This window comes from Arachis hypogaea, chromosome 19 (genome assembly GCF_003086295.3).
Source record: "Arachis hypogaea cultivar Tifrunner chromosome 19, arahy.Tifrunner.gnm2.J5K5, whole genome shotgun sequence".
Lineage (NCBI taxonomy): Eukaryota > Viridiplantae > Streptophyta > Magnoliopsida > Fabales > Fabaceae > Arachis > Arachis hypogaea.
In genome coordinates this window covers 8,521,467-8,533,090 of record NC_092054.1, presented here as the reverse complement: position 1 = coordinate 8,533,090, position 11,624 = coordinate 8,521,467, and the positions used below count along the sequence as shown (strand labels likewise).

General features: G+C 30.4%; 1 protein-coding gene across 3 annotated transcripts; it reads left to right on the top strand.

Moving 5' to 3' along the window:
* The first annotated feature begins 5,409 nt into the window (after nucleotides 1–5,409).
* On the top strand, nucleotides 5,410–11,366 carry LOC112777285 (TMV resistance protein N). 3 transcript variants are annotated; one of them, XM_025821619.3, is made up of 5 exons: nucleotides 5,410–5,623; nucleotides 6,655–7,729; nucleotides 7,829–8,137; nucleotides 8,245–9,772; nucleotides 10,974–11,366. In XM_025821619.3, exons 2-4 carry the CDS (start codon nucleotides 6,665–6,667, stop codon nucleotides 9,754–9,756), a joined length of 2,886 nt encoding a protein of 961 aa, XP_025677404.1. In that variant the 5' UTR covers nucleotides 5,410–5,623; nucleotides 6,655–6,664; the 3' UTR covers nucleotides 9,757–9,772; nucleotides 10,974–11,366. The 3 variants fall into 3 exon arrangements, with proteins under 3 accessions (XP_025677404.1, XP_072084020.1, XP_072084021.1); XM_072227919.1 differs by having other exon boundaries at nucleotides 5,456–5,623; nucleotides 6,605–7,729; XM_072227920.1 differs by lacking the exon at nucleotides 5,410–5,623 and adding an exon at nucleotides 5,720–6,052.
* The last annotated feature ends 258 nt before the right edge of the window (nucleotides 11,367–11,624 follow it).

Below are 11,624 nucleotides of genomic sequence, written 5' to 3'. Positions count from 1 at the left end.
TACACTAAAATCAGCCACCAAAATCAGCCACCAGTATAAAATACATACTAGAATACAAATATACATTGAAAATAAATTAAAGCACATATATATTTATATACAAATACATTGATGGCTGATTTTAGTGTACAAATAGCATTTTTGTACAGAAAATATTTCCTCTAATGTTGCATTTTTTTTCTTCTTCTTCTTTTCCTTATTTCTTTCTTTCTTTTAGTTAAATGAATGTAAGTTCATCATCTTTCAAGTAATTTTGCAGCATTATGTGTTTCTTCTTTTTCTTTGTTTGATTTTTTTGTTTTTATTCTTATTCAGAGAGTAAAACAAATAGAAACTTGAGAAGGTAAAACAAAAAGAAAAAGATAGCTAAGAAAAAAAGAAGAAGAAGATGGTGATGATGATGAAAAAAATGAGGAGGAGGAAGAGGAAGAGTTTTGAATTATACAGAACTTATCAGAATAAAAATACACCAAAATATCTTCGTGTTACACCCAAATTTGCTGTAAATATAGAAAATGTTTCCTCTAATGCTGCATTTTTTTCTTCTGAATTGAACCATACCTCAGCCACTTGATTGGATTCAAAAACAATAATCAATTTTGTTCTGATTCAATTGACAATCTGAACTTGAATTATTCATTATATTCAACAACGAGATAACTGATGATGGAGGAGAAAGAGAAAAAGAAAGGAAGAGAAGAAAATCCAATGAAAAGAGGAGGAGGAGGAGGAGGAGGAGGAGGAGGAGGAGGAGGAGGAGGAGGAGGAGGAGGAGTTGTTGATGACGACGATAACTTGTTAAGAGGGTAAAACAAGAAGAAACTTGAGAAGGTAAAACAAAAAGGAAACGATGAATAAGAAAAAAAGAAGAAGAAGATGGTGATGATGATGAAAAAAAAAGCAGCAGCAGAAGATGAGGAGGAGGAAGAGGAAGAGTTTTGAATTATGCAAAATTTATCAGAATAAAAATACACCCAAATATCTTCGTTTTACACCTAAATATCTCCGTGTTACACCCAAATTTGCTGCAAATACAGAAAATATTTCCTCTAATGCTGCATTTTTTCTTCTGAATTGAATCGCACCTCAGCCACTTGATTGGATTAAAAAATAATAATCAATTTTGTTCTGGTTCAATTGACAATCTGAACTTGAATTATTCATTATATTCAACAACGAGTTAAGATAACTGATGATGGAGGAGAAAGATAAAAAGAAAGAAAGAGAAGAAAATCCAATGAAAAAAGGAGGAGGAATAGGTGGTGTTGATGACGACGATAACGAAGAAGAAAAATAACGAAGAATGTGTGCTCGTTAATTGAAAAATCTGTTAAGGAGGGGCGTAAAACATACGTACCATAAGAGACGCATTTTAGGAGTAAATGAATTTCAAAACTTGTAAGACTTGTATAACAAAAAGACTTGTACGTAGAGATTAATTCATTTTTTTATTTTAATTATTTTATCAAATATAATTTTTTGTTATTTAGGATTTTTTTTTACATATTTTTTATTAATCCTAAAATCACACTTAATAAAACAAATTGAAAGATAAAAAAAAACTTGAAAATAACTTTGGTTAGAAAAACTGAAATTGAGATTAAGAGACTAAAATTCAGTATTGTATTTAGTAGTCAGATACTAAAATTAAAATTTCAGTTTTTATCTCTAAAATTTTAGTGTATTATTCAGTACTTTAAAAAAGAAGGAGACATAAGAAACTAAAATTTTAAGGACGGATATTAAAACTTTAATAATATTTGGTATAAAAAATATCTTCATTTAATTTTTTAATTTTAAATTTATTTTTTAAACTCTATACTTATTTTAAATTAAATATAATATTAAAAAATATATTTTATACTAAATATAATACAAAAACTTAATTTAATCTTATTTCCTCAGTTTCTATGTTCCCGTCTTAGTCTTTCTTCCAAATTAAGCCGAAAGTAGGGATGTCAATGGGGCAGGGCGGGGGCGGGGGCGGGGGATGCCTCCCTGCTCCCCATCCCCACCCCCAGATTTACTCCCCGTCCCCACCCCCATTCCCCACCGTGGAAAAATATTGCTCCCGATCCCCATTCCCCACGGGGACTCCATTCCCCATCTATCTGATAGTTCTAACTAATTATTAATTTCCATATGAATAGAGGTGTAAATATCCATTCTATACAAAAATAACAAGATTTTATACAAAAAATCTAAACAACAAGATGATGACTTCTTTCGAAATGACGCAATGAGGGACACAACGGAAAGGCAGAGGATAGAGAAGTGGACAAGGTGGGAGACACGGCAACAGAGAGGAGAATGGACATGACGACAAAGTTACGGAAAAGAACGCCGCAAATAGAGAGCACGATGCAGTGAGAATCATGGCACGGTGAGGTGTGACGATACGGTGAGAAGGGAGAGCGGCGAGAGGATGGCTGCAGAGGTTGGATGGAGTATGGACAACGTTAGAGATTTCTGAATTGAAGAAGAGTTATCCAAATAAGGATTAGGAGTTTTGGATTTCTATATATATATATATGTGTGTGTGTGTGTGAAATGACTAAAAAACATATATGAGAAATAAACTATTAAGGACAATTTAGTAAATTTATGAACTTTGGGGATTAGCGGGGATGGGACGGGGATCCCCGCTCGGGTCCCCGCGTCTGCCTCGGGAAAATTTTGTCCCCCGTCCCCATCCCCACAGAAAAAATTTCCCACAGTCGAATCCCCATTTAGAGCAGTCCCCGCAGAGATCTCCGCGTCTCGGAGAGTTTTGCCATCTCTAGCCGAAAGTAAACCATTCTCGAAGATTTTTTCTGTTTTTCGGCCTTTTTCTATGGTAATGGTTTTGGGAATCCTTTGTACTGTTGATACATTATTGATCCAATTATTCAAGGGGGAGTGCTACGTAGCCAAAAAAAGAGTATAGTATAGATATAGTAGAAACTAAATGTCAGTCTCATGATAAGAGAGTGTACTCCACTTGCTTATCAATAACATACATATCACTCTTCCTCCTTCTTTATTTCTAGAGTAATTAATTTCATTTTCAAAATTAATTTCTGTTTCAGTTCAATCAAATCCCTAAAAATATCTATTAACATTTAATTCAAATAAAATGCAATTTCAATCCAGTGAGTTAACATCCGAGAAGAAGAAGAAATTACATAGAGTGAGATATCAAGATTTTTCTCCCCCATCTCATTTCATCCACTACCCCAGAAATCAGGAAGACAAAAAATGCAGAAAGAAAAAACCCACCTTGGTCATTGGAGCATGCCATAGCATTGTATCTAATTCATGTTGGTATGTTATTTAGTTTCATTTTTTCGTTTATTGGCATATGAAGAGTACATTATATGTTGTTGCATGTGGTTGGAGTTGATGATAAGGATGAAAGATTTTGATTTTTATCTTGTTTTCATGGGTTTGGAAAAATGAAAAAGGAAATAGCTACAAAAAGATTAAGTTTTTTTTTAATCTTACAAGAGAAAGTTTTGATTTTTATCTTATTTTCATGGGTTTGGGCATAGGAAAATCATTAATTATCTTTCCTTATTTAATTATACTAAAAGTTAATTTCAAATTTAATGTGAATCAAATTGCGAAAATTTCTCTTTCATTATGTTAACAACTTCTGATATACAACTCATATTTTACATATAGGCTATTATAAAATAAAAAAATTAAAATTAAAATTAAAAAATAAAATTTTAAAAATAATTATTAACTCGTCGTATTAAAATAAAAAAAATAAGTATACATATGAATAGTAAATAAAAAATATTAAAATTATGACCCTTTGGTGTACATGTAAGATAATTTGAAATATATAACAAGACACATAGTTTAAAATTTGGTAATATTAATTGTAAAAATTTGTTAATTATAAATATTATACGTATGAAATTATGAATGTTATGAGTATGAAATTATGGATGTTATTAATATAAAATTTTGGATGTTATGTGTATCTTACTTAATTATGGATGTTATGTGTATGAACTTGTGGATGTTATGAATAAATTTGTCAATTGAATAAATTAATTTAGGTATTTAACATTTTTTTTCCAAATCTAATTATAGTAAAGTTTAAAAATATACGTGAATTAAAATAAATCATTTTCACTTTGAAAAACATGAAATAAATTTTTAAATTATCAAAAGACGGTGATTTAAAAAATTATACATTGATTTAAATGTATAATGTCTTTAAAAATAAAATATTAAAATATTTTGAATCATGATTTATTAGTATATATGTAAAATAATTTGAACTACATAATAAAATATAGTTTAAATAATTGATGATAAATACCATAACGGACAAAGAATCAATTGCAATTATTTAATGTAATTGATATTATAATTAACGTTCTTAAATATAATTATTATTAATCTTTATTGTATTTTTATATATAAAAATCAAATTATAAAAAGGAATATTAAGTATTGATTACAATAGTGCCTAATAAAAAGGGATATAATTTTCTAATTAATATCATTAATTAGCAGATTTGATAAGAACGGTGATAAGTAAAATGAATAGTGATAAGTAGAATGATAAGAGAGTGAAGTAAAAAATAAAACTGTTATTAAGTGATATAAATGAAGTAAAATATAAAAAATTTTGACTGACTATAGCTGAAAAATTTTGGTTACTAAACTTTTTCCTTATTCAAGAGTTTGGCTGCTGGCTCATTTTTTAATTCACTCCAGCGCAGCTAATTTGGTGCTTTCTTACAGTCTTAATCCAATTAAGCGTACCTAATTAATCTGTTGCGCTTTTTGTTTTTCGTTTTTTTTTTTAGTTTAATTTTGCATTCCAATTAAGTAGAATTGTGAGTGGAACATCTTTTAGTGTAAATCTCAAAATAGCTTTCAATTTTTTTTATCAAACATTTTTTATTTAATAATTTTCTATTACACATGAAATTTGTAAATGTATAAATAGTGAAAAAATAGTTGCTTAAAATATAAATAATACGGAAAAAAATTTCTAAGATAAGAAAAATTTATAAAGTAACAAAATAAAAGAAGACACCTCAATCAGGCAGAGATAGTTATATCAAAAGGTGATCCATGGTGATTTATGATGATATTGTACCAGGGGTAGCACAGGTGATACAAATATGTTGAGTCACTCGATCACTGGATAAATTTTAAGAAAAAATCAAGTGAGAGAACATAAGATGAGAAGACACCACATTGAACTGAAAATCTTAAGATAGTAAGTTAATGAGTCTTACTCTTATTTACTTTCTTCAATGTGCGACTAATTTTATACACCTCACACTTGCAACATTAACAAAATACTTCTGAAGTTAATAATTTTTTAATATGTATATTTTTGTCAAAAAAGAAAAATCATGTCTAACGTCATTACATACATCATTATGGTTGCGTAGCATTGCTTTGCTAGTGTCATTCGGCTCTTTTTTTCTTTTGTTAAATTCTTGGCCCAAAGCATAGAAACATATGAGAAGTTGAGAACTAAGACGCTTGCTTGATGTATCATGTGAATAAAATATTAGCCAAAAAGAGATTATATAAAGCTTAGCCTTCTTCCATTCAGAGACACTAAGAACCGTAGAAAAAGTGACAACAGTGTGAAGCAAAATCCAAGGTAGGTAGTTCAACTCTTACATCTACTTCAGTATTTTATTGTTTGTTCCTTCTTCCTGCTTCTATGAAGTTTGTTTATGGACTATATATCTGAATTGCTGAAGTTTTCCCTGAAACTGTGTGGTATTAGAGATTGAAATTAGTAAATTACCTAAAATTACTTATTTAATGCAAGAGTGATTATTAATTTGATATTCAAGTTGAATGAGTTTGGATATCATTCTTATTCTGTTATAATTGACTAGTTCGATCTATGTAGAATAGAAAACAGAATCTGTTATTTTTCAATTTAAGGTGGTTATTGAGATGATATGTAATGAAATCAGAATTGTAATCAAAATGAGGTATTCTGGGTTCCATGAGGTAATTGAATTGATCATGATGTCAGAACACTAGTGTGCCTTTTAATTTGGACAAGTTAATCTCTCAGGTATGCATATTGATTTTTCTTATTATTTGAGACAAGTCATCAATCTTATAAAAGAAAGGGAGAAGTAAACTCATGCTATTTTAACACTTCACATGAATGACCAAAATAAAAAGGTCATGTGACTTTTTCTTAATTGATTATGTAACCTTTTTAACAACCGTATATTGTTACACAACCACCATTTGCTCTTACTCTTTCTCTTGCATAAAAGTAAAACTACTCTTCTGAGTTCTGACTAGATACATCCTTTTATATATGGAAAGTGTATGTTAATTGAGGGCACTGATTTTGTATGTATGAAGGTGAAGAGTGAATTTGACTAGTTAGATCTTTCGTTAATAGTTGAGATTATAATATAAAGCCGCATTTTTTTTGAGTGATCATGTGACTTCTTAATAACTTTAAATATTTACCATCTATATGTAATATTATACGATCTAGATTTACGTTTTTTCTTTTATTTGATTTTATTTCCATCTGATTTTCCTATTTATGTTTTCTATTTTGTTAGTAATCATATTTTCTGTTTACTTACATTGTTACACACGGAAGGACTGACTCAAACGTCATTTGACTTCTTTGTTTACTTGAAAATATGAAAGCACACTCCAAATGGATCTGCAGAAATTGAATCTCGATTATACAAATGAAACCAAAAACTCTTTTGTGAGGGACCAAAACTATGCACATATTGAATCTTTATTGAGAACCCAACCAAGAGAAGTTCAAGTAATTGGAGTCTGGGGCATGGGCGGTATAGGTAAGACAACCATTGCTGCTGCTATATTTGAAGAGTTCTCTCCCAAATATGAAGTCAATTGTTTCTTGGCAAATGTAAGAGAAGAATCATCAAAGCATGGAGTCAAATACATATTCAATAAGCTTCTTTGTGAGTTACTACAAGAAGATATTCATATTGATAATCCCACAATCATATCCTCTACTATTTTGAGTAGATTGAGGCACAAGAAAGCTCTTATTGTTCTAGATGATGTGAATAGTTCTGATCTTCTTGATAATTTTCTCGGAGTAGGACATGATTATCTAGGAGTTGGTAGCAGAGTTATTGTGACAACTCGAGATAAGCATGTCCTTACAAGTAGAGCAGTTGACCAAATTCTTGAAGTCAAGGAAATGAACTATCATAACTCCCTTAAACTCTTTAACTTGAATGCCTTTAACCAAATCCATCCACCTGAGAATGGATTCCAGGAGCTATCGAAGAGAGCAGTTGCTTATGCCAAAGGCAACCCTTTAGCTCTAAAGATTTTGGGATCGTTTCTTCGTTCCAAAAGTGAAAATGAGTGGGACAGTGTACTAAAAAAATTGAAAGGAACTCCTGATGCAAATGTTCATAAGGTGTTGAGATTGAGCTTTGATGAATTGGATGATGCAGAAAAGAATATATTTCTAGACATTGCATGTTTCTTCAAAGGGGAAGAAAGAGACAAAGTAATAATGATATTGAATTCCTGTGGTTTCCATGCAAATATAGGGATAAGAAACCTTTTAGACAAGGCTCTGATAACAATAACCAAAATGAAGAGAATACAAATGCATGACTTGATACAAGAGATGGGTCAAGAAATTGTTTGTGAAGAGTCTGCTAAAATTCCTGGGGGACAAAGTAGATTGTGGAACCCTGATGAAGTTTGTGACATACTGAAGAATGATAAAGTAAGAGAAAATGATTCTTTGTATTGTTTACAAAAACATATATGAAATATAGCTTATTGAATATTACACTAACATTGATTGATGTATTTATTTGTCCAGGGGACTGATGCAATTGAAAGCATATTCTTGGACATGACTCAAACCACAGATCTACATATAAGCTCCAATGCATTCAGAAAGATGCCAAATCTAAGGTTACTTGCCTTTGCTGATAGCATTGGTCATGGGAGAAGGAGAACCAACAATAATTTGTATCTTCCAACAAATCTTGAGTTACCTAATAGCTTGAGATATATTCAGTGGGATGGATATCCATTGAAATCTTTACCATCCATTGGTTGGCCTAAAAACTTGGTTGAGATTTCCATGCCAGACAGCAATGTCGAAAAACTTTGGGATGGAGTACAGGTATGCATGATATAACACCATGTATGTATATATTTGTTTGTCTTTGATAGAATTTTAAGTGTTAAATCCTAAACCTTAAATGTATGTATGTATATATATTGTTACAGAATTTACCAAGTTTAGAGATAATCGACCTTCGAGGCTCCAAGCGCTTGATAGAGTGTCCAAATTTCTCAGCCACCCCAAATTTAAAAGAAGTATGGTTCAATTTCTGTGAAAGCTTGACTCATGTTCACCCTTCTATTTTCTCTCTTGAGAAGCTTGAGTTTTTAGCTGTGTATGGATGCAAAGAACTCAAGAGCCTATGCAGTAGCAATTGTTCACCTTCTCTTCATACAGTGGTTGCCTATAACTGCCCTAATCTCCAAGAGTTCTCAGTCCCAATTCTGCATCAAGATTCCAAAATTCATTTGCATTTGAGATCAACTCCTTTGAAAGAACTTCCACCATCAATTCTGCATCTTAAACACCTTGTAAACTTCTCTTTTCCAATTAGCAAGAATCTTGCAAAACTTCCTGCAAATTTTGCTAACCAAATCATGCTTTCTGACATCAGTGAACACGAGCAAGACGCGGTCGCCACTCTGCATTCAGTACTACCCTGCCCTGTATTCAAACATGTAAAGCTTCTCAAATTTGATAATTGCCATAGCTTAACCGAACTCCCTGACAACATCTCTTTGTTATCATCATTAGTGAAACTAAGCTTTCATAAAACCAATGTCATAGGCTTACCTGAAAGCATTAAGTTTCTTCCACAACTCAAAGTTCTTAAAGTTTGTCACTGTGAAATGCTGCAATTTATACCAGTGTTTCCACCTTCTGTTGAATGTCTTAAGGTATGGGATTGTAAATCTTTGAAGACAATATTGAGTTTGGAAAGTGAAACACCCAAACAACATGCAGGTACTTTCATATTCCTGGACTGCATGAATTTGGATGAAAATTCATGCAATGCCATTCTGAAAGATGCTATTGCTAGGACAAAATGTTGGATGGAAACAATACTAACAAGCGAATCAGAAGTCTCGGAAGAGCAACGAGACAATGAAGATCATAATGTGATTAATTTTGGGAAGATCTGTTATTTCTTTCCTATAAGAGGTAGCATACTTCAAGAGTTTTTCCATGACTACTCTGCTCAATCTTCAATTAGTACCCAAGTGCCTCCAAGTTCTAACTTGTGTGGGTTCATGTTCTACCTGGTTCTTTCTGAAGCACATTCATGCATCATTGATGAACTTGTTATTAACTTTGAGTGTGAATGTTACTTGGAAACAAGTTGGGGAGAAAGTATCCATGTAGCAAGTTCCGTCGTCGTCGAATGGGGCTGCGATATGATCATTGGATACCATCTGAATGTTATGCCGGATCATGTGTTGTTATGGTATGATGAAGAATGTTCAAAGCAGATAATGGAAACAGTTAAAGGAAGAGAAGCAAATAGTGAAAAGAAGTCCCATTTTAATGCAAAGATGACAGTTAAGTTGGTTGCTAGGCTACCAAATAAAGAGGAAGCAATGATAAAAGAGTGTGGCATCCGATGGATATATTCAAATGTGGAGGCAGGATCATCAAGAGAGCAGAGATCCAAGAGAATCATGGAAGATGAAGACTAGAAGTGAAAAGCACAAGGTAATCATCCAAAGCTCAAATAGTTGATTGTGATTTTTCATTGTATTTGTATGCTGTGCTTGCTGTTATAGGTTCTAGTTGATGTATATTTCCTATTTCAATTAAGTATATGGAATAATATCAATAAATTGCAATTGTTGCTGCTGGAAAAGACTTGTTCTAAGGTTGTGTCCCTAAATTTTTTGGTAACAAATTTGATTGTATTCTCACCTTTCTGTTTGCTTGTGTTAATTTGACCAGTTGTAATTTCTTTTCAGAAATGAAATATTGGGTTTGTTTAGATGCTATTTTAAAAATGATTTTTTTTTAATGATCTTTTTTTAAAAATTTTTTTACAAAAGTAAAAGTGATTTTATGTTTAGATATCTCATATAAAAAAAATCTTTTTATCTATGAATTATGTTTGAGTAAAATAAGATGTATTTTTTTATTCATTTATTACGTGAAAAACATATTTTTTTTTTAAGAAAAAAGATATTTTTTTTTATTTTTCTAATATTTTTATTTTTACTATTAGAAATTTGTCAAACACACTAAAAAAAATTTTTAATTGAACAAAAAATTCTTTTTTATCGATTTAATGGCGATCAAACAAACACATCATCTCACAAACAAGTATTAATTTAAATATGGTTTATTTTTCTTAGAGTAAAACTCCAAATTAGGTTATAATTAATGATATTTGTTCTATAAAAATTATTAGTATCTAATAAAAAATAAGAAACCGATTTCTGACTTTTGAAATATTATTAGATGAATTAGTTTCAAATAAATTATAAAAAAATAAATTAGTCTCTAATATGTTTTAGCAAATGACAAATTATTCTTTAGTTTTTTTTTTTTAAATAATATGTTCGAGGGATAAATTATCTGAAAATTTACAAGGTAAAATATTACTTTGTCTTATATTTTATTTCGTAATTTATCTAATATATAAAAGGTTAGATGAATTTGATATTTTATTCTGTTAAAAACTAATTAAAGCAAAAAGAGATTTTGATGATTTTTCACTATGAATTTCATTTCTTATAATTTATTTGACTTTACAATTAAGAAATTTTGTACAAATTCAAAATTTAATCTTGAAAAGGACAAAATAGCAAATATTTAACGTAGAATAATTGAGTTGATGAATTAGCAATAATTTAATTTCTACCACTTGACATGTTATAATTATAAGTTTATAACTCTTTCCATGTAGGAAGGATACCTGCACCTTCTCCACTGCCTCTCGTTGCAGCCACCTTATATAATTAATTAATCATTATTGTGTCGTTAATCTTTCGTTGGAGGTCCTTTTCAAAAGTTGATGACATAATCCAATAGTGTGAATTGATGGAAAATAAAGGAGAATGACTCATTGACTTTTCCCTTTCTTTCGGACTAGTCATGTTTAAAAAACGATGTATTCAGTAACAAATTAAAAAGTGTGATTCTCAAAAATGTGTATGTGTGAGAGAGAGAGAGAGAGAGTATTTAGATGAAATCCTAGGTGAGAGTGTGGAATATGTTTACTATATTATGTAAAATAAGGGCATATTTAGATGTGTTTTTTATTTTCTACTTCTATTTTCAATATTTCTCATGTTCAAAATTTTATAAAAAAGTAAAAATGAAAGAAGTGAACAAATATTTTTTTTTTACTATTTTCTTCTTTTTTCACTAATTTTTAAAAACAGAAGACATTAAAATCAAAATGAAAAAGGTACTCTTAAACTAATCAGAACCAGTCTACAAAGTACAAACATAAACATTCAGAAGCTAAAATTTTATCATATAGTTTTGTACGACATTTATCGGCCACATACATACATCTTTCTGTTTTTTTTTATTAGCTTTCCTGTAACAAAAG